The sequence below is a fragment of the Typopeltis vanoorti genome, chromosome 21 (assembly GCF_054136105.1).
Source record: "Typopeltis vanoorti isolate ZY-2024b chromosome 21, IOZ_Tvanoo_1.0, whole genome shotgun sequence".
Taxonomy (NCBI): Eukaryota; Metazoa; Arthropoda; class Arachnida; order Uropygi; family Thelyphonidae; genus Typopeltis; species Typopeltis vanoorti.
The window spans coordinates 22389096-22413842 of NC_143569.1; the positions used below are offsets into that span (position 1 = coordinate 22389096).

At 36.8% G+C, this 24747-nt stretch overlaps 1 protein-coding gene across 4 annotated transcripts in view; it reads right to left on the reverse strand.

Moving 5' to 3' along the window:
• Positions 1-24747, reverse strand: part of LOC150094670 (putative peptidyl-tRNA hydrolase 2) — a 166163-nt gene that overhangs the window by 45680 nt on the left and 95736 nt on the right. For all 4 annotated transcript variants that reach the window (XR_016550143.1, XM_090411267.1, XM_090411266.1 and 1 more), the window contains exon 5: positions 10480-10594. Coding sequence is in view for 3 of the 4 variants with exons in the window: in XM_090411267.1 (XP_090267393.1) it covers positions 10480-10594 (115 nt within the window). In the remaining variant the exon portion in view is untranslated. The remainder of the gene's footprint in view (positions 1-10479; positions 10595-24747) is intronic.

Here is a 24747-nt window from a genome sequence, read left to right on the forward strand (position 1 = left end):
ATAACTGAGAGGAGACCTCCACATAGCCTTTAAAGGAATGTGTAGAACCGACCAGGGCTTCTGACCTAACGTCCAATCCTCACCTTCTCGTGGTGCACCCTGTTGGGTATCTACTTTGATACTAAACGAACGAGGATGGGCTGGCAATTTGGGATTTAGCTGACCAAATTGTATTCTTATTGATTAAAGTCAGCTTTTAGCCAAAATAAAAAAAAATGATGGTACAACATGACAAAATTTCATGCCAGCTGGGGCGTCGCCCGGTTAAACAAGGCCCCCGTTGTTTTCGCCAGGGAATCAGGGCGAACAGCGAAAAGTCAGCTACTGGAACAAATCTGAAAACAAACCCCAACTCAAAATCACCACAGTTAAAGATTGGTACTATCAACGTAAGAAGCCTGAATGGCAAAGAAATGGAGCTAGCTGAGGAATTAGATAAGTACAGATCGACATAATAGGGGTGACTGAAACAAAAAAGACCAAAACTGGTGAGATCTTTCTGAGCAATAAATACAAAATGTTATATTCAGGCAATGACAATCAAGGAAAAGAAGGAGTAGCCATAATATTCAACAAAAAATACGAGGCTAATCTTCTTGAATGGCAGTTCAGTCTCAAGTAGAGTCTTCTTCTTCTACGCGTTATTCCCGCTTCCTATGCAGGGTCCACGTGTTACTTTAGATGCGACTTCTTGTTAGTACTACTCCCAACCGACCCGCCGCCTGATCTGCCGCTGGGGGGGGGGGGGATATATTTTTGACTGTAGAGGCGTATGTTCACGGGGCCGGTTTGCCTGTTTGCGGGATGAAAAACGCCAGATAAACTGGCGGAAAAAACCCTACTGACCACGCCCAAGACCGGCTAACTTGGCTATGCCTGAAGAAGATCCTCAAATTCCTCACGTCTACAATGGGAATCGAACCTGGGACACTCCTTCCCCAGGCATATGGTTGCAAAGCACAAAGCCACTAGGCTAACCGCGTGGTTCTCAAGTAGAGTAATGTGGGCAAATATGAGAATGGGGAACTGGACAATGAGACTTATTTGTGCCTATGGTCCCACAGAAGGTTCTACTAAGGTAGAAGTGGAGGAATTTTTTGAGGCTTTAGAAAAAGCAACTGACACAATGAAAAATGAAAAGTTGGTCCTTGTTGGGGATCTAAATAGCAGAGTAGGAATTGATTGTGAGACATACAAAAATATTTTGGGAAAATTTGGAGAAAAGAGCAAAGCTAATAATAATGGCAAATATCTGTTGGATTTCTGCTCAGGATATGGACTGGTTATTACTAACACCATGTTCCAACATAAAAATGTGCACAAATTCACATGGAGAGAAGAGGCTAGGAATAAGAAAAGTCTCATTGACTATGTTATAGTTGATACTGATGTTTTCTCCCTGGTGCAGGACACCAGAGTCCAAAGAGGATTTGAAATTGGAAGTGATCACTATTTAGTCTTGAGCATGTAGAAATAGACAACAGAATCAGCAAAGCTGGTATGGTGGGAAGTCAACTGAATAAATTCATATGGAATAAAAGAGAAATTAGTCGGAACACTAAATTAGCTGTATACAAGACAGTGTTCAAACCAGTTTTAACTTATGGATCTGAGAGCTGGGTCAGAAGTAAAACACTTGACCAAACACTAGAGACCGCAGATATGAGACTCCTGAAAAAGATTAGAGGCGTAAACAGATGGCATCAATGGCAATATCATATTAAAAATGAGGATATTAGGAAAGAACTTGACATTGTCAGCATCCAGGAATGCATTAGCAGAGCTAATCTCAGGTGGTATGGTCACTTAAATAGAATGGGAGAGGAAAGATTAGCAAAACAAGTGTTCTCTGCCAGGTTGGCAGGAAAACGACCCAGAGGAAGACCAAGATATAGGTGGATTGATACTGTAGAAAGTACCTTAGACGATAGAAATATAAGATCTGATAATGTTGGAGTCTTGGCAAGTAACAAACTGATTTGGAGGAAAATTGTAGATAGGAAGTTAGTAATGATGTAATTTTTTCATGTAGTACTGTCATATACTGTACACCGCCTTGAGGGTACATGGCAGGAATTTGATGATGATGATGATGAAGCCTGAATGGCAAAGAAATGGAGCTAGCTGAGGAATTGGATAAGTACCAGATTGACATAATAGGGGTGACTGAAAAAAAAAAAAAAAAAAAAAAAAAGACAAAAACTGGTGAGATCTTTCTGAGCAATAAATACAAAATGTTATATTCAGGCAATGACAATCAAGGAAAAGAAGGAGTAGCCATTGTATTTAGTGTTGAATAAATTTAGAGGCTAATCTTGAATGGCAGGCAGTCTCAAGTAGAGTGATGTGGGCAAATATGAGAATGGGAAACTGGACAATGAGACGTATTTGTGTCTATGGTCCCACAGAAGGTTCTATTAAGTTAGAAGTGAAGGAATTTTTTGAGGCTTTAAAGAAATCAACTAACACGATGAAAAAAGGAAAAGTTGGTCCTTGTTGAGGATCTACATAGCAGAATAGGAAATGATTGTCAGACAAATCAAAAATGTTTTGAGAAAATTTGGAGAAAAGCGCAAAGCTAATAATAATGGCAAATACCTGTTAGCTCATTACATGGACTGGTTATTACTAACACCATGTTCCAACATAAAAATGTGCACAAATTCACATGGAGAGAAGAGGCAATGACTATGTTATTGTTGATAGTGATGTTTTCCAACTGGTACAGGACACCAGAGTGTACAGAGGATTTGAAATTGGAAGTGAACACCGTTTAGTCTTAAGCAGGATAAAATTTGAATTTCATATTGAAAAGAAGAACATGTAAGAAAGTTTTAAAGCAAATAAAAGTTGAGCAGCTCTCAGATATGAACTGTAGACTAAAATACACAAATATTATTCAAGAACAAACAAAAATGTTTGAGAGCAGAAACCAGACCTTGCAGATTCAGTGGCATGCCCTGAAGAAAACACTGATTGATTCAGCCAGAGAGGCATGTGGTGAAGTTATGTACAAGGATAGAAAAATCAGAACTCCATGGTGAACACAGGATGTTAAAGAGGCAATGAAGGAAAAGAAGAAAGCACATCAAAAATTCCCGGCAAATAAGTCAGCTTGTACTCTTAGAGAATACAGAGACATATGTAAGAAAGCTAAACACTGTGTAAAACTAGCTAAACAAAAGTCGTGGGATGACTTTGGCAAGAACATAGAACTGCTAAATGAAACAAGCAGTGATGACATCATAGTGGTAAAAAACACTGACCAGGCATGCAGTCAGGAATACATATCCATACTTGAAGTAGAAAAAGCCATCAAAGGCTTGAAATGTGGAAAGGATACAGGAGCAGATGATATCCGACCAGAAATGCTGAAGTATGGAGGTATGTCTTACAGTGGCTGCACTGCATAGTTCAGAAAGCCTGCACAGAGGGACGAATTCCCGATGATTGGAGTAGAGATCTCATAGTACCCATATATAAAAAGGGAAATAAAACTGAATGTGAGAATTACTGAGGCATTTCATTACTGAGTGTTCCTGGTAACATATATGCAAGTATACTTGAGAAATAGTTGAGAAGGATTGTGGAAGAGAAGCTTGGTGAAGAACAAGCTGGATTCAGGCCAAATAGAGGCTGTCATGATCAGATTTTCACTTTACGACAGATAACTGAGAAATCATGGGAATATAACAAACATCTGTATTTAATTACTTAAATTAAGGGGATATTAAATCCCGCATAGTTTTAAAACCGAATAAGAAACTCAAAGATCAGAATCAGAGAGTTTCTTGACGAATATAGTAAACTATAAAGTATCGGCGTCACTAGCGTTAGCCAATGCAAGTGATCCTAGTATGTAGTACAATACCAGGGCAGCTCGTTGCACTCAAACTCGTTGCCTCAAAAAAGGCTGAAACCGGTCTGGGTAGTGACCTCCCTCCATAATGTAATAACAGCATACATTTCCTAGGAAATGTGTTTTTACATTATGGAAAATACCTAAGAATAGCGATCAGAACTTTACCACCTTTGCAACGAGCTGCCCTGGTATTGTACTACGTACTAGGATCACTTGCATTGGCTAACGCTAGTGACGCCGATACTTTATAGTTTACTATATTCGGCAAGAAACTCTCTGATTCTGATCTTTGAGTTTCTTATTCGGTTTTAAAACTATGCGGGATTTAATATCCCCTTAATTTAAGTAATGTTTTCATTGCCGAAATGAAGCTTATTAGCTCCTTATTCTTAAAAAAATCTGTATTTAAGTTTTGTAGATCTGGAAAAGGCATATGACAAGGTGTCAAGAGAGAAGCTATTCAATACACTGCAGTTATATGGTGTCAATGGGGCATTATATCAAGCAATACTTAGTCTTTATTTTAGTTGTAAGTCAGCAGTTAGAATTGAAGGAAGTACAGGAAGATGGTTTAATGTTAAATCTGGTGTCAGACAAGGATGTACATTATCCCCTCTCTTATTCATTATCTATGAATAAGAGAGGTGATTTTCCATGCCAAATAAAATACTGAAACCAGACATTCTTTTTTCAGGGATATAAATTTTCATATACAAGTTTCTAAATGGTCCAAAGCTGAATGATGTCTAGAAAGCCACATTGTGTATTTGAGAGAAGATTGGTGTTCTAAATACCAGAGAATTCTGGCATTAACCATTTTATCTAATATCTTACAAAGGCAGCTGGTCAGAGCAATGGGTTGATAAGTGTTTGCTTGTGTTGGATCCTTACCTAGTTTTGAGATAAAAATGACAACTGATTTATGCCAAGAATCCAGAAACTCTTCCTCTGTGTATTCTGTTATATATCGAGAAGGAGATCGATAGAAGATGATGGAAGATGTTTTATTATTTCATAATGAATATCATCAGGACTAAGTGCAATGGGCTGAGACAAAAAAGAGTTCTTTATAGTTCATCCTCAACAAATGGTTGATTGTACAGCTCAAGCCATTGGTAGAAAAATTTAGCTGCTGTTTCTCTTGTTGCTCTTTCAGTATTAAAAACTCAGAAGGATATGAAGTTGTTGCTGAGATTCTGGCTAAATTTTCCAAGTGACTGCAATAGCTTTGGGATCAGCAACAACAACAATGCATTCATTATGGTCTATGGTAGGTAACTAGTGGGTTCTGTATCTACCTTTCATTTTCTGGATTTTGTCCCATATAATTTTTGCAATGGTTGTTTGAGTAATTAATGAAGTAAAATGGATCCAAGACTGTTTTTCACTGTGATGTCTCACATAACATGCTTAGGCCAGAGTACATTTAAAAGCTATTAAGTTTGATTAAGTGGAGTATCTCTGAAATATACCCAATACTCCACCTTGATCTTTCTTTGGCTGCATGTCACTCTGTGTTCCACCAAGGCTTTGAAGAGAGTGGGAATCGAGATGATGCTTTATTAGAATTGAGGCTATTGCTCCATGGACAATACAATCTGTTACATACTTTATTATTTCACTGATAGGTGTTTAACTAACTATATCAGCATTAAATCTGGCAATATGGTAAAAGGCATTCCAGTCAGTCTGGTCCATTTTCCACATGGGGATCAATGTAGGAGAATGTGGTTCCTGTGAAGAAGTGCAAAAAACAGAAAAATTATCATTTCCGTATGTGTTCTCTTCAATATCCATGTGAGCAGGCATATGGAAGAAGGTATTGAGTCCATTATTCAAAAGAGAGGTCAATATTATCAACTCGTTCAATGATACAACCTCATCCTTTTGTGTTGGCACCAACCCACAGAGTGTTGTGTGCATTAAAATCACCCATAAGAAATATAGTCTCAGGCAGTTGCAACATAAGATTATCAAATTGCATCTGATTTATCTCATAATGGTGATAAATACACTGAAAAGACCATAATAAGAAATCTCATAGATAAGCAAAATTTTACTGCTTCTAGAGCAGTATCAAGCTGGACATGATGGAAAGGAATGAGACTGCCCACTAGGATAGCTACTCCACCATGAGCAGAACCAATTCTAATTCTGTTGTTGCATACAACAGCAAAATTCCTTAAGGTAAGGGTCCTCATTAGCTTTTAAATGTTTCTTGCAAACAGAAACAGAGAGGTTTCTGTTTGCAAGAAACATTTTTTCATGTTTTTGCAGCAAAATCTTGATATCATTGATAAATCTTGATACATTGTAAACATTTGCCTACTGATTTCCTAGAGATTGCTTACCTTTATATCTATCAATTGATTTTGGGAAGTATAGACAGCCAGTGTCCTATCTCTTCCAGAGGAAGAGATAGGATCAGTGGGTAAGTTTAATTTACTTTCAATGGATACCCAAGTATAATTTTTTTCAGTTGGAATGTTTGGTGGTTTATTTTTAAGTAATATCCTTACTATTGTGAAATCTGGTATAGAAGGATTTTTATACAAAAATACCTCATATAATGATTTTATTGGTAGACGAAATTCTATTCAATATACTTGTGATTAATTTGCAAAATTTGTTATGTTTAGTAATATAGAAATAAATTGTTGTGAATTGTTAAATAGCATAACCGCCAACATTTTGTAAAAAGAATAAAGAAAGTTAAATGTGAAATAATTTGTGTCAAAAGAAAGTTTCAGACAAAGATATTTCCAGATGGATTATCTTATTAACTTATAACCTAGGACAATTACAATCACGAAAGTCAAATATGTATGGGGGGTTTCCTGCCTTAATGCAAAGACGGAAAAGGGTGGCAGGTGCAGACCCACGAAATACCCAAGGGATTAAAATGCAGCAGAACCCAAGGTCAAAAGAGCCAGATAAAAGGGGGTTGCTACAGAGAAATAGGTTTACGAGTTACGCCGACACAGTCATGAGAGGGTTACGGTGAGGCAGGTTACGGGATTGCGACGTAAGTTACAAGGGTTACGGCAACGGAGATTTGCTAATCGTCTTCAGGTGGAAGGCCATGCAGAAGGAGAGGCAGATTCGATGTGTGTGGCAGAATAAGTTCGTCTTTGTTTTGATTTGGGTCCAGGTTCGGGAAAGCTGCCCCAATTCAAGGTCGGAGTCCTGCATTTCAGCCGATAGATGCTAGAAGTGCAAGACAACTAATTTGAGTTGTGTTTGAAGAAAGTCCTTACTGGATTTTCATGCCGCCAAGTTCCTGAAGTTCGCAAAGTAAGAAGGGATCTCACAAATCCCAGAATTGTATAGCCAAGATCGGAAAGTATCAGAGGAAAGAGAATTCAAGAATCTATGAGAGTGGACTAGACTACCATTTCAAAGTAAGGTTTTTATGTTGTTCTTACTAGAGACAGAATTGTGATGGTGATTTGTTTGAAGTTTTCTTTGTAATAATAATGAAGACTATAGGCATTAAGCTAATCTTTGAATTATCTTGTTTAGTTGTTTGAGAGAAAACTTAGTATAATTTAGAGTGAAATATTATGTGCTTAATATTGATGTTATTAGCTAAGCCTGCTTTTGTTTAGAATGGAAGAATTGCCCTGTGTGTAATTAAGCGTTAACTAAAGAAATATCATAGACATGCTGTTTTACAAGAATTATTTACTTAAAAGGAGTAATTGTAATTGCAGTTAAGAGTTGCTATTGAAGTATAGAATCTGAATTTACTTGGAATTTTAGTATTTCTTTGATTATGAATAAATTGTTTTCTTGTTTAAATAATTTGCCTGATTCCTACTTACTAATGCACTGCTCATAAAATTCTAATCTGTGTGTCCTAGAGTTAAATAGCCATGACTATAGTATAGAAGTTTTACGTTGCTATATTTAGTATTAAGTAAGAGAGAAAAGTTTCCATGTTTTACTGAGTGTATCTCCTATCCACGAATTTTGGTGGCGCAGCTAGAAATCAAATAAATTTCCAAAATTCAATTTAGAAAAATGCCAGTTGGTCAGACAAACAGATTGGCTCCAGCCAGAGGCAATTTCTTAAATCTGAAGAGGTTTTGCACACACGAACAATAATATTTGCGGCCTTGAGACAAAGGGGGAATTCAGTTGAGTGAGAGGATTGAAGGTTAAGAGATTAAATCAAGCAACAGATTATACGCTCGGAGTTACGCCTGTTTAAGTTAAGATTGAGTTAAAGTAAAGTTAAATAAAGAGAGATTTTGAAGATAAGTTTTGAATAAGATAAACAGATTTTTATAATGGTGCAGACGACAAGGATTTAATTTAACCACCATAAATTTTACACCATGATTTTTTAAAAAAGTGGATTCTCATTGAATGAAGTCATTTTTGGAGTTGTTTCTAGAGTTAGACTGTATATCATGTGATTGATGCGTTCAACAGAAAAGCACTAACAGTCAAAGTTCAGATATCATGAAATTATCAGATGGCAGGATAGAAATACGAACTTAAGTTTCTGTTGATATTTTCTGTCGACACCTTCTCAGCATAAGAGGATCCTTTCTGCATCCTAATATGATTTATTTTGTTCTGTTTTAAGAACAGAGCAAAATATATCATATATCATCTATATAAATGTACAAATTTTTTTCTCCCTGACAGTTGACATATTTAGCTTTCTTTGAAGAGCAAGATTTGTTATCATGCTCTAAACTAACACATCAGGCACAGATGGTAAAGCCACAACAGGCAGTTGAGATACTCTTCTTTTACAGATGGTGGAGGCTTAGGTGTATCAAAAATAAATTGATGTTCCTGGTTGGAACCAAATGACCATCCCTACAAATGAGAATGTACCTCATACCTTTCATTCCTTGATCTTTAAGGTTGGAACATATCTCTTCATTGGGGGATCCCATTCTGAGATCGCTCCTCTAAAAGAGTTCAGTGTTTTATGAGATTTACTATAACTGGTATTCCACCCAATGATGTTACTCTCAATAGTTTTTCAGAAGGTTTTTTGGCATGATGTTTCTACAAGGATATCACCAGAATATTTTCAGAGAAGAAGGGACATTTTCCCTATTCGTTTTTCACCTGTTGCATGAATGATCAGAGAAATGGTACATTTATATCGGCATCGAGTTTTTTTTTTTTTTTGTCTTACTTCTGTTATCAAGTGATGTATCATCAGTAACAATACTTGGTTGGGACTTGAGTAGTGTCCCTGAAACATTTGAGGATGAAAGATTTATAATAAAGGTTCCCCCTGCCCCGTCGGTGGAGCTCCCCATCCCAAATGAATGCCCACTGACTGGCAAGCAATGACCGTACTCGAGAGTGGAACACCAGGGCAACCCTCAACACTATACCAGCACCAGAGCGAGCCTTGGGTCCCAAACACAGATCATGGTGTGAGAGACTTATTACAATAATGGTGACCCTTACAGGCAAGCCCACTAGTCAAGTGATCCTGACCAGGTCATCCAGGACTGCCTGCTTTGCCAAAGCAGAGGCCAAAATAGTACAAGACTATCAGGATCCCCCCCCCCCCTTTTCAGATATCCATTGGTCACACCGCACGCACTAGATTAGTACAAGACTATCAGGATCCCCCCCCCCCCATTTTCAGATATCCATTGGTCACACCACATGCACTAGATCCCAGGTCTGGAAGAAAGGATAGCAAAAACACTTAGAAGTAGAGTGAAGAGTGGGAAGAAAAGAAAGAAAAACAGGAAGAATAAAAAAGGGCCAGTACCATCACTAGGAGGCTCCCTCCACCACAAACAGGTGCTCCATGAGGAGGGGCTCTATTTGAGGAATTTCTTCCAGTCATGTGATTGCACATGTATTTTACGTGTATGCTACATGCCTACTTAGCTCATTTGCATGAAAAAGACATATTTTCAGAAGTTGCATTCTCAAATTCATGCTCATCTCTCTTTTTTTGTTGTAAGAATTCAGGTGCAATATCACTCATATGCACAACTGACTTCTTACAACAGGCAAAAGTTATCCAAAACTCTTAACATGCATGCTCATTATGGAGATTCAAAGCAAAATGCAAGAAAATGTAGCTGCCATGTTGTCTCCATTTTTGCTTTGATAGTACAGTGATTACACATCACAATGGTGTATGACATAAAACGCTACTAGAAATAGATATAAAATATATACAGTACACACACGTGCGCACACTTTTCTATGTAATCCCTAAGGATTACAATATTAAGGTAAACAATCTGAGAATTTAAACACATCTGTTTCATTTGTTTCACCAATACTTAACCTCTTTGCAGTCCCAGTAGTGCTAAGGTATACAAAAATGCATTAAGAAATGCAAACAAATATATATTTTTTAATGTTTTATCATGCAACTAAAATTTAATTTTACAGCTTATTTATAAAATTTATACTTAATATTTATAATACTATAAAAGAGGAATGTAATAAGCAAATATCAATTATGTGAGATTTATATAATACTATAAACAAAGAATTGTCCTATTTTTATACAGGCATAAATTTCTGCCTGTATAAAATAGAGCAAAAATCAGTACTAATAAACAATAAACTGTCAAATTTTTAAAAGAAACTCACTGCAAATTAAGTAAATATACCTGTGTTTTCCCAGCATCCTGAACTAGATATGTGGGCAGACCTAAAGATAAGGCTTTCCTCTCAAGCTCTACAAGATGCTGAGTGCTTTCACCTCTTAGAACAATTTTTGTTTCTCTAAATTTAAATAAACATAATCAAGGCATAAATGTCATGTATATATAACACTAATTTCAAAAATAAATAAAAGATCAAATTCATGTTTAAAAAAAGCAAAACAAAGAATCATACATCATAGAAAAAAAGTGAAAAGTGATTTGCAATAACTTTCTTGTACAGTGATAGCATTCATCAAAACATTTGTACTGTAAGCATAAGTCCAATTTCCATAATTTTGCTACTGCACCACAAAATAATAAATTATAAGTGAGATCCAAAATAAAAAAATTTCATTTCATTTAAATTATGCAATAAAAATGATCTAAATTAACCAAAATTGAAATAGGCTTATTACAGCACATGTCCTACATTTTAAATATGATTAAATATCAACCAGCAAGAGGAAGAGCTATATACTTCTGACAAGTGTCGTACCTTTGCAGTACTGCAAATGTCTAAGTGAAATGAAAACCAAGGTGACTAAATGTATATAAAATTCTTTCAGCCAGAGTCTAGGCATAAGTTGCATAATGGAAGATAAAACACTAAAAAAAAAAATAAAATAATAGATGCATAAGCATTTTACAAAATAGGCCTAACAAACAGTTTCTCCACCTGGAACACTTGGACTTTGATTTACATTCATACTGCAACTAATAGAATGAAGCAGATGGTTATAGAATAATTAATTAAATTGGACTTAGTTATTAAAGTGATGGATATATATATTATATTATTATGTGACACCTCCAGGGAGTCCAAAGACTCATCAAGGGAGGTCACCTACTCTACAACGAACTGCAACTACACCAACACCATCTACCACCAACCACCACCAACAGTATTTTCACAGAGAATCACAAACATCCATGCTCGTGGCGGGATTCAAACCCGCAACCTTCTGGCTGGGGAACAGATATGCCAACCACTCGGCCAACCAGGCCGGCATATAATATCATATAAATATATATTGATGTGATTCTCACCTACAAAAGATTGTAACATACATTAGTACCATAAGCTAGGTATTTTTAAATTTTTTTTCAGATTATAATCTGAAAACCTCTAAAGAACAAACAATGAACGTTTAAAAGATATTCCCACCCCTACTCAATATATGATACTGGAACAGTGGTCTCATGCTTGGTGATGAAATTCATCTACAATTTGCACAACTATACGAGGGTTGATTGAAAAGTTTGCTAAATTTCCAATAGACAGCGACACAAAAATTCATTCATTCATACCAGTGTCGGCATGTATCATCTTTTTCATAATCACTGCCAAATTTTAGCCACGTGTAGTCCTCGTTTGGCAAACATTTAAAATGACAGTGTTTGCATATTTCATAAGAATAGAGAAAAACTAGTTTCATGCAGCGATAGAACACTTTTATTTGAAGAAGTGAACAGCTGCGCAAATCAAAGCCGAGTTAGATGCAGTTCATGGGGACTCTGCACCAGTTAAAGACTTTTTTTTTGGATAAGTGAGTTTAAACATGATCATAAGTCCATCGAAGATGAAGCGCGCTCCTGACGCCCAACTGAGGTCACTATGAAGGAAATTATTGACAAAATCCATGGTATCATTATGGAAGATCGCCGAGTGAAAGCGTGTGAGATTGCTGAGATTGTAGGTATCTCCTGCATGAAAAATTGCACATGAAAAAGCTGCGTGCACGATTGCTGACTGTTGATCAAAAACATGCGAAAAAACATTTCAACACAGTGTTTGGTAATTTTTAATCACAATTCTCAGGATTTTTTGCGTAGTTAGCCACCGCTACATACACCTGAGTCCAAGCAGTTAAAACAGTGGACAATGCCTGGTGAAAGAGCACCAAAAAAAGTGAAGACCGTTTTGTCAGCTGGGAAAGTGATGGCCACTGTTTTTTGGGATTTCCAGGGAATTATCATGATAGACTATTTGGAAAAGAGTAAGACAATAACAAGAGTCCATTATGCATCATTGTTGGACAGCTTAAAAGAGGAACTGAAGGAAAAACGGCCAAGATTGGTGCACAAAAAAAGTGCTCTTTCATCAAGACAATGCACAGTCCCACACATCGGCCGTAACAATGGCAAAATTGCACAAAGTGAGGTTCGAACTGGTTCCACATCCACCGTATTCTCCGGACTTGGACCCATGTGACTTCTTGTTCCTAAACATAAAAATTCTCTTCGAATGAGGATGTCATCAAGGCTGTCAATGACTATTTTGCACATTTCACAAATCCTACTTTTTACATGGAATGAAAAAAATTGGAAACTCGCTGGACCAAATGTATAGACCTTGATGGAGACTATGTTGAGAAATAAAGATGATTTTTTCCAAAAAAATGTGTTTAACTTATTTTTTTTTTACCAAACTTTTCTACCAACCCTCGTTTATATATATTCACAATCTTTCATGCCTAGAGTGGGATCTGAACTCTGATGTCTGTTGGTTGAAGAGCAGGAACACTATTCACTCAACCAACCATACTGGCTTATATATATATGTGCTCACAGGAACTATAAAAGAAAATGGCAAACCAAAGACATCCCCAAACTGTTTCCTTCCCAAATATAGAACTAATAAACCGGTTAACTCCTCCATCCCCAGAACCCTTATTATAGTAAGGACCTAATGATTTAATATTTCCAGAGTAGCTCTAAAAAGCTAGCAGTGTTTAATCCTTTCTAGCCTTTTAAATAATCCCTATGGGGCTGGTTTTCCAATGCTGAAAAATACTTGTGGAGTAAGTTTCTTCTTTTCAGTGAGTGATTTAGAACAGTATTTTACTAGCTAGGTTGGCCAAATGGCCAACCTGGATAAGATATTCTTATACATTTGGATAAGCATATCTTATCCAACATATCTTATATATCTCATATCATATCTTAATCAACAAGCGGTGAATTTTCGAATCTCTCCATAAGCATGGATGTTGGGATGTTTGAAATGGCTTGAAAAAGTTCCATGTTACAACCATATATGGCAAGGATTTGCAGATAATATAACCAATGATAATTGCACAGCTTGTTTGCATTCTTTGTCTATTCTTGAGACCTTCGATTGCATGCCATCTCTGGCATTCCATACATTTGGGGATACTGAATTAGCCAGAGTAAAATGTAGGTGAAATGCTCTTTGTTCAGTAGAGAGTAAGTCTGACCTAGTTTTTTTTTTTTTTTTTTTTTTTTATTTCAGCCTGCAAAAAAGCAAACTTGTGCTTCTATATATATTCTCCAAGCCTTTGTAGAATGTATATTTTCTTTCATTCTCAAAAATGCAGGGATTACAGAGCTGTCTCTGCAATTTTTCAAACATATAAATTTCTGTCATCTTACAAAGAGACATTATCCACAAGATTACTTAGCACTTCAGTTTTATTAAACAGTCAGATGGCAAAAAATAATTTCACAACTTTAGAGAAAGATGCTTTGAAAAGTTCACATAATAACAATGATGAAATGATTATAATTAAGGCAGACAAAGGGAATTCAAGAGTCATTTTAAATAGTGTAGACTATGACAACAAGATCATCTCCATGTTATCGGACTCTTCCACATATTCAGAAATGGACCATGATCCCACTTGGTCATCTGATCTCCAGTACTTTTTAATTCACAGAAGACCTTAAAAAACAACTGAAATCCAGACACCTCATCACTCCAAGATTATATGGTCTGCCTAAAGTTCATAAGAGACATTCCTCAAAGTCCAATAGTTAATGTCATATGCTCTCCAACATTTTCTCTCTAAACACTTATCTAACCTCCTCAAACCTCATGCCAAACATACAAACTCCTACTTGAAAAACTCTATGCATTTTGTAGATAAACTTTCAAACATTCAAATTTCCCCATCTGATCAACATCATCATCAAATTCCTGATATATATCCTCAAGGGGGGGGGGGGGGTGTACAGGATATGATGGCACTACATGAAAAATTTATCTTTACCAACTTCCTATCTACAATTTTTCTCCAAATCAGTCTGTTACCTGTCAAGATCCCAATATTATCAGGTCTTATATATCTATCTTCTAATGCACTTTTTACTGTATCAATCCACCTACATCTCAGTCTTCCTCTGGATATTTTTCCTGCCAACCTAACAGAAAACACTTGTTTTGCTAATCTTTCGTCTCCCATTCTGTTTTAAATGACCATACCACCTGAGATTAGCTCTGCTAATGCATTATTGGATGCTGACAATGTCAAGTTCTTTCCTAATATCCTCATATTTAATATGATATTGCCATTGATGCCATCTATTCATACCCCTAATCTTTCTCAGGACTCTCATATCTGCAGTCTCTAATCTTTCGTCAAGTGTTTTATTTCTAACCCAGCTCTCAGATCCATAAGTTAAAACTGGTTTGAAGACTGTCTTGTATACAGTTAATTTAGTGTTTTGACTAATTTCTCTCTTATTCCATATAAATTTATTCAGTTGAATTCTTACCATACCAGCTTTATTGCTTCTGTTGTCAATTTCCATATTTAATTTACCATCTTCACTAAAAATCATGCCTAAGTACCTGAAATGTTTTACTTGTTCTATAAGTTTTCCATTCACAATGCAATTGATATTTTCCAATGTTTCTGCCTATTTTCATTGTCTTTGTTTTTTTTTTTATGCTGACTTTCATACCATGCCAGCAAAGGTTGGTCGATTGGTAGAGCCTCTGCTACTAATGGCTTACATAAAAAGTTAAGCAGGTTTGAGCACGTTAGTAGATGGAAGGGTTTCAATCATTCGATGCTGTTGGAACACTCTCCCTCGATGCGTCTTTGGACTCCCTTGAAGTATAATATAATAATAATAATAATAATATCTACTACAAAAGTTATTCAATTTAGTCAGGGATTCTTGCAGAGTCGTAACGGATTTATTTAGAAGTATAACATCATCTAAATAAAGCAAAGAGCTGACATTAACATCTCCAATTTTGATATCAGGTTTAATGCCACATTCCTTCATCATGTGATCCATATAGATAATGAATAACAGACAGGATAATGTATATCCTTGTCTGACACCAGATTTAACATTAAACCAGCTTCCTGTACTTCCTTCAATTCTAACTGCTGACTTACAACTCAAATAAAGACTAAATATTGCTTGATATAATGCCCCACTGACACCATACAACTATAGTGTTTCGAATAGCTTCTCTCTTGGCACCTTGTCATATGCCTTTTCCAGATCGACAAAACTTAAATACAGATCTTTGTTATATTCCCATGATTTCTCAACTATTTGTCGTAAAGTGAAGATCTGATCCTAACAGCCTATATTTGGCCTGAATCCAGCTTGTTCTTCACCGAGCTTTTCCTCCACAATTCTTCTCAACCATTTCTCAAGTATACGTGCATATATCTTACCAGGAACACTCAATAATGAAATATCTCTGTAATTCTCACATTCAGTTTTACTTCCCTTTTTATACATGGGAACTATGAGAGTTCTACTCGAATCATCTGGAATTCATCCCTCTGTCCATGGCCTTCTGAACTATGCAGTGCAGCCACTGTAAGACTTTTATACCTCCACACTTGAGCATTTCTGGTTGAATATCATCTACTCCTGCTACCGTTCCACATTTCAGGCTTTCGATGGCTTTTTCTATTTCAAGTATGGATATCTATTCCTGACTGCATGCCTGGTCAGCGTTTTTTACCACTGTGCTGTCATCACGGTTTGTTTCATTTACAATTTTTCAAAGTAATTACTCCATACTTCAAAGATATCTTTTTCTCCTATTTTCATGTGTCACCTTTATCATCTCTAATTCCTTTCACAGCACTCTTTCCTCCATTCCTAAGCTTCAACAACCGCCAGAATATTTTGCCACTTTCTTGATATTTATTTTCTATGTTCTTGCAAAAGTCCTCTCCTGACTTTTGTTTAGCTAGTTTTACACGCTGTTTAGCTTTCTTACATTTGTCTCTGTATTCTCTGAGAGCACAAGCTGACTCATTTGCCAGGAACTTTTGATATGCTTTCTTCTTTTCCTTCACTGCCTCTTTAACTTCCTGTGTTCACCATAGAGTTCTAATTTTTCTATCTTTGTACACAACCTCACCGGCTGAATCTATCAAGATTTTCTTCAAGGCTTGCCATTGAATCTCCAAGATTTGGTTCCTGTTCTCAAACTCTTTCATTTTTTCTTCAATAATCTTTGTGTATTTTAGTCTACAGTTCACATCTGAGAGCTGCTCAACTTTTATTTGCTTTAAAACTTTCTTACATGTTCTTCTTTTCAATATGAAATTCAATTTTATCCTGCTCAAGACTAAATGGTGATCACTTCCAATTTCAAATCCTTCTGTACACTCAGATGTACTGCACCAGGGAAAAAACATTACTATCAACAATAACATAGTCAATGAGATTTTTTCTTATTCTTTACCTCTTCTTTCCATGTGAATATATGAATATTTTTATGTTTAAACATTGTGTTAGTAATAACCAGTCCATATCTTGAGCAGAAATCCAATATTTGCCATTATTAGTTTTGCTCTTTTCTTCAAATTTTCCCAAAATATTTTCTTACATTTCTGACAATCATTTCCTATTCTGCTATTTAGATCCCCAACAAGGACCAACTTTTCCTTTTACATTGTGTTCATTGCATTCTCTAAAGCCTCAAAAAGTTCCACCACTTCTACCTTAGAAGAACTTTCTGTGGGGCCATAAGGCACAAATAAGTCTCATTGTTCAGTTCCCCATTCTCATATTTGCCCACATCACTCTACTTGAGACTGCCTGCCATTCAAGAAGATTAGCCTTGTATTTAATGTTGAATACTATGGCTACTCCTTCTTTACCTTGATTGTCATTTCCTGCATATAACATTTTGTATTTATTACTCAGAAAGATCTCACCGGTCTTTGCCTTCTTTGTTTCAGTCACTCCTATTATGTCGATCTAGTACTTGTCCAATTCCTCAGCTAGCTCCATTTCTTTGCCATTCAGGCTTCTTAAGTTGATAGTACCAATCTTGAACTCTGGTGGTGTTGGGTTGGGGTGGGTTTTAGGATTTGTTCCAGTAGCCGACTTTTCGCTGTTTACCCTGGTAACTTGGCATAAACAACGGGAGCCTTGTTTAACTGAGCGATACCCCAGCTGGCATGAAATTTTGTCATGTTGTACCATCATTTTGTATTTTGGTTTAAGCCAATAAAAATACAATTTGGTCGGCTAAATCCCAAATTGCCAGCCCATCCTCGTTCGTTCTGTATCCAGTAGATACCCAACAGGGTGCACCATGAGAAGGTGAGGATTGGACATTAGGTGAGAAGCCCTGATCGGTTCTCTGCATTCCTTTAAAAGCTATGTGGAGGTCTCCTCTCAGTTATATAGCTTTGACCCTTAAACACCCCTCCCCATCAGATATATCAGATAATTTAGATGTAGTTTCATTAACACCTCTGTTGAAGAATCAATAGATATACTTGAAATCTTATTTCCTCCAGACATCATATGTCTCTTCCATCATTGCTTAAAATCTTCATTCTTCACTTGGAAAGTAAAATTTTGCTACCAAATACTGAAATATATGCTATTTCTATGCTCTCCTCAAAACCAATTGGAAAAATTTGGAAAATTCTAATGTTTTTTTGAACCAAGTTAAAAATTATTCTAATTTTGTAAATATTTTCTTATAATTTATTACATTTTTATGTTTACACGCCTATATAATTTGCAAAGTACATAGATTTAGATTGTGCTAATTCATATTTGGTAGTAATTGTTTTCTATGCAATGGATTAGAATTGCAAATCATTCAACACATTTTCTTTGATTATTCTAATTTTGTGATTCCACGGTGTGCATGCATATATCTTCTTCATGCAGAGAGGTTTTTTGAAGAGCATCTCCCTTTATTTTCTGAAGTAGAACCCAAGGATAATTATTGTCTCAATAGATGTTACAACATTAGAACATGACTAAACATACACACACACTTAATCATAGTAGTAAGATTTTTAATAAGTAAATATTTTGTCCTAAGTATCATAGGATATCAGTTAGGGTGCATGCTTACAATGGAATCCCTCTATGCATGCAGTAGTGTGTTGTAGAATTAAATTAAAATATATCTGGATTAAAAAAAAAAATTACATTAAAATGAGCTAACATATATGAATATTATTTTACACAATTTAGGATGACAATTTTCCCAGACTTTAGGGATAGTAAGAACGTCGTTATGGTTCAAATTAGTTCTGTGACGTAGGACTTCAGCACTTTCTTTATATAAACGTTCATGTTTATATGAAGATCTATGTAGAAGTTTAGTCTTCTTCCAATGGATCCTATGGTTTGGGTTTTCAATTCCATGTTGTACGAGGCCAGATTTCTGTGGTTTGATAAGACGGATATGGTCTTGATGTTCTGAAATGCGTTTGCTAATGGATTTACCTGTCTGTCCGTAGTGTGACAATTTACAAGAGCATAGGCGTAAACGGCAGGTAGCATCAGAGGTGAGTTTGACTTTAGGAGATGGAACCAATTGTAGACTTGGTTGATTGATTTGTAGGTAGCAGCCAATTTATATTTCTTCATAATTTTTGAAAGATGTTCGGAAATGCCTTTGATATAAGGTATGGAAATCCTACGGGTTTGTTCTTGTCTAGGTTGATGTGTGGGGAAGTGGCTGATGATTTTTTGAGTTGTTTTTGGATTGTTTCCATTTTGCATGGCTGTATTTTTGATTATTTCCAATTTTTGTTTTAAAATTCTTTGGAGGAGCAGAATCTGTGCTCTCTGGTTACTAATGATTTAATGATGCCAAATTTTTTAGATGGGTGATGAGCTGAAGAATTGTGATGTGGCATCCTGAAAAAGTCAGCTTACAATGAACAGAAGTGGAGATAGAACCATCTTCTTTTCTTTGGATGTGTACATCCAGGAAGTTGATACCATGTGGAGATTCTTTTTCTAGGGTGAATTTGATGCGAGGATGAAGAAGGTTGATTTTATCAACCCCTTCTAAGAAGTGTAGTTCTTGTTCCGAATGAACCCAGACAGCGCAGATGTCATCAACATATTGTGCCAGATTTTTGTTTATGATTAAATTTATTTAACTTGGTATATGTGTGTGGCAATGAATTTTATTTTGTGCAAAAACCAGTGTGAGGAATCGTTTTAGGGAGAGGGTGTTAGAGAGGATTTCGGATGGACTGGAAAGTGTATAAGATTGGTGGAAACATAATTCAAAAGTAATCCTGAGCTGTGCAATCGAGGTGCTTGGTGAGACATCTGGAAAGATTAGAGAGCAGAAGGAGGGTTGGTGGTGGAATAATGATGTACAAGTGGCAGTGACAGCTAAGAGGATGGCAAAGCAGAAGTGGGATGAGTCAAGAGTGGAAGAGAACAGAGGTGTACAAAGAGAGAAAGCAAGAAGCCAAGAGAGTTGTGGCACAGGCGAAGGCCATGGCATATCAAGATCTGTATGATCAATTAGAAACAAAGGAAGGACAGAGAAAAATTACCAACTAGCGAAATGTAGAAATAAAGCAGCAAAGGACATCTTACATTTGAGGCAGATCAAAGATGCTGAAGGAAGAGTATTATGGAGGGATGTGGACATAAGAAACAGATGGAAAATATACTTTGAGGGACTTTTGAATGAGGAAAATGCAAGGACTCACAGAGGAGATGGGCAGCCTTCTGAGGGGATGGTGCAGAACATCAGTAGAATGGAAGTGACAGAGGCCATGAAGAGGATGAGGAATGGAAAATCGGTGGGCCCCGACAGAATTCCAGTGGAGGCATGGAAGGCACTGGGGGAAGAGGGAATTGACCTGCTGTGGGACCTGTTCATGAAAGTTTGCCATCAGGAAAATATACCCGAGGAATGGAGGGAGAGTACTCTTGCTCCCATCTACAAGGGTAAAGGGGATGCACAAGACTGTAAAAATTACAGAGGAATAAAGTTGATGTCTCACACAATGAAGATCCTAGAAAGGGTTCTTGATGGTAGATTGAGGAAGGAGGTGGAGATTGCAAAGGAACAATTTGGCTTCATGCCTGGTAGATCAACAACAGATGCTATCTTTGGGTTACGACAGATGATGGAAAAATATCGAGAGAAACAAAGGGAGCTACATCTGGTATTTATTGATCTGGAGAAAGCATACGATAGAGTGCCAAGGCAAGAAGTCTGGAGGTGTCTGAGGGAGAAGAAGGTGCCGGAGAAATATGTCAGGTTGGTGCAGGAAATGTACAGAAATGTGAAGACAAGTGTTCAGACCTGTTTGGGACAGACAGAAAGTTTTCAAGTAACAGTTGGCTTGCATCAAGGGTCAGCATTAAGTCCGTTTCTGTTTAATATTGTGATGGAGGTGGTAACAGAGGAGGTGAGAGAAGATGCACCTTGGACAATGTTGTATGCAGATGACATCTTGCTGTGTGTAGATTCAAGAGAAGAAGTGGGAACTAAACTGGAAAGATGGAGAAAAGTACTGGAAGAGAGAGGTATGAGACTGAGCAGAAGTAAGACAGAGTATATGTGTTGCGCAGTGGGCAGCAGCGGCCAGGAGACAGATCTGGAGCTGGAAGGAAATGCTATCAGGAAGGTGAGAGACTTTAGATACTTAGGTTCAACAGTGGAAGAAGATGGAGGAGCTGAGAAGGAAGTGGGATGCAGGATACAAGCGGGTTGGAGGAACTGGAGGGAGATGGCTGGAGTGTTATGTGATAAGAGGGTGCCGATCAATCTGAAAGGCAAAATTTATAGGACAGTAGTGAGGCCAGCTATGACATATGCTATAGAAACTGTGGCCCTGAGGAAAAATAACATCAGCAGGATGGAAGTAGCAGAGATGAGAATGCTTAGGTGGATGTGCGGTGTGATCAGAAAGGATCGTCTGAGAAATGATTATGTCAGGGGAACAGTGAAAGTTACGAACTTAGGAGCGAAAATACAGGAGGCAAGGTTGAGATGGTTTGGTCATGTGATGAGGAGGGAGGACGAATATGTGGGAAGAAGGGTCATGCAGATGGATGTGCAAGGAAGGCGGAAGCGTGGGCGGCCAAAGAAGAGATGGAGGGAGCTGGTAGAAGAGGACTTGAAGATGAAGAACTTGGATGTGGTGACAGCCCAAGACAGGAAGGTGTGGAGGAGACTCATTACAAACAGTGACCCCATTAAGTGGGAGAAGCTGCAGAAGAAGAAGAAGAAGATTAAACGTGAAAATTTTTTCTTCAAGGTGTTCCAGAAAAAGGTTGGGTAAGTTTGGTGATAAGGGAGACCCCATTGCTGTTCCTTCCTCTTGCTTGTAAATTTTCTCTTCCCAAATGAAGTATCGAGACATAATAACAAATTTGAGTAGTTCGACAGTATCAGATGGAAATTTTTGAGTTAGCAAGTCTATCGTTTCCTTATGGGGAGTATTAGTGAAGAGGGAGCCAATGTCACAGCTAATTACCATGTCAGTTTCTAACAGTTGAATGTCTTTTATTTTTGCATGAAACTGGAATTTTTAATTGATGAGGCTGAGTGGCTTATGAGAGGACGGAGAAGGTTAGATAAAAATCTTGATAATTTGTAAGTTGGGCTGCCAGTAGAATCCACAATGGGTCTGAGTGGAACATTGTTCTTGTGAAGTTTAGGTAAACCGTATATTCTAGCAGGCCTAGCATGATATGTCCTAATTTTTTTTATTGTTTTTTGATCTATGGAAGTGGTTTCATCTAGTAACTTGTTTAGTTTCTTGAGCTGTCTTTTTGTAGGAACATAATCAAGTTGGGCATATGTATTACGATCTCGAAGTAGTAAATTCATTTTTCGGTCATATGAATAAGTGTCTAGGACAACAGTGGTATTTTCCTTATTGGCTCTGGTGGTAATTATGTTTCTATTACATTTTCAAGAGGTGCGAGCTTTCAATTATGATGGTGAGATATTCAAGTTCGAAAGTTTGGCTTCAATATTGGACAGATGACCGATGTTTCTTTCAATGTTGTGTATAAAATCTAAATATGGAATGCATTTAGGTGAAATGTTAATTCATCTTCTGTTAGTGGACAGCTAGATAAGTTGACAACCCAATTTTTGGTCGGTAATTTGTTGGTATTTTTCTTGGATCGATTTAACAAAGTAAGGCATTTTTTATGTAGATTAATGTTACTTTCTTCAAATGCTTCGATCTTCATATTTTTTGAGACATTAATAATGAATAGTAGCAATTCTTGATTTCACGTACTTGATAATTCAGCTTCTAATTCTGTGATTTTTAAAATATTTGTTGCTAGTTTGTGTTTAGAAACTTTTAACTGAGTAAGCAGTAAGGAACAGCTTGCTTTCTGATAAATTTTATGCGCACCTGGTGATTTGATAACTTCCTTTAGTTTAGCGAATGTGAGAATGAGTTTATCACGTCTGCACTTTTTAAAAAAGAAATTATGGCATGTAGCTTACCCTGTTTCAATTGCAGTTTGCCTAGTAAGTTTGTCTTCTGCGCCGTCTCCGTGAAGGAATAAGACTTTGTTGTATAATGAAACCTGTGGAGCATTCATGACTAAACATACTCACATAACCACAGTAATAAGATTTTTAATAACTAAATATTTCATGCTAAGTATCATAGGACATCTTCAGTACAGTTAATTCAAACAGTACTAGGAATTACATAAAGTTAGGCTGCATGCTTACAGTGGAATCCCTATATGCATGTAGTAGCGTATTGTAGAATTAAATTAAAATATATCTGGATTTTTTTAAAAAAAAAAGATACATTAAAATGAGATAACATATATGAATATTATTTTACACAATTTAGGATGAATTTCCCAGACTTTAGGAATAGTAAGGACGTCATTACGGTTCAAACCTTGTCACAGACCTAATTTCAACCGTAATGACTTTCTGTAATGATTAAAATGATTAATTGAAATTCACGTGCAAACAGTTCCTCAAACGAGTCAGTCCTGCAGCTAGTGAAATATATGCTATTTCTATGCTCTCCTCAAAACTAATTTGAAAAATTTGGAATATTCTAATATTTTAAACCATGTTAAAAATTATTCTAATTTTGTGAATGTTTTCAAATAACAGTTTTCTTATAATTTCTATTACATTTTCATTTGTTTAATGGTTATATAATCTAAAAAGTACGTAGATTTAGATGATGCTAATTCATATTTTGGGGTGCTTAAGGGTCAAAGCTGAATAACTGAGAGGAGACCTCCACATAGCCTTTAAAGGAATGCGGAGAACCGACCAGGGCTTCTGACCTAATGTCCAATCCTCACCTTCTCGTGGTGCACCCTGTTGGGTATCTACTTTGATACTGAACGAACGAGGATGGGCTGGCAATTTGGGATTTAGCCGACCAAATTGTATTCTTATTGGTTAAACCAAAATAAAAAATGATGGTACAATATGACAAAATTTCATGCCGGCTGGGGCGTCGCCCGGTTAAACAAGGCCCCCGTTGTTTTCGCCAGGGAACCAGGGCGAAGGCGAACAGCGAAAAGTCAGCTACTGGAACAAATCTGAAAACAAACCCCAACTCAACATCACCAGAGTTAAAGATCGGTACTATCAACGTAAGAAGCCTGAATGGCAAAGAAATGGAGCTAGCTGAGGAATTAGATAAGTACCAGATCGACATAATAGGGGTGACTGAAACAAAAAAGACCAAAACTGGTGAGATCTTTCTGAGCAATAAATACAAAATGTTATATTCAGGCAATAACAATCAAGGAAAAGAAGGAGTAGCCATAGTATTCAACACAAAATACGAGGCTAATCTTCTTGAATGGCAGGCAGTCTCAAGTAGAGTAATGTGGGCAAATATGAGAATGGGGAACTGGACAATGAGACTTATTTGTGCCTATGGTCCCACAGAAGGTTCTACTAAGGTAGAAGTGGAGGAATTTTTTGAGGCTTTAGAAAAAGCAACTGACACAATGAAAAAGGAAAAGTTGGTCCTTGTTGGGGATCTAAATAGTAGAGTAGGAAATGATTGTGAGATATACAAAAATATTTTGGGAAAATTTGGAGAAAAGAGCAAAGCTAATAATAATGGCAAATATCTGTTGGATTTCTGCTCGGGACATGGACTGGTTATTACTAACATCATGTTCCAACATAAAAATGTGCACAAATTCACATGGAGAGAAGAGGCGAGGAATAAGAAAAGTCTCATTGACTATGTTATTGTT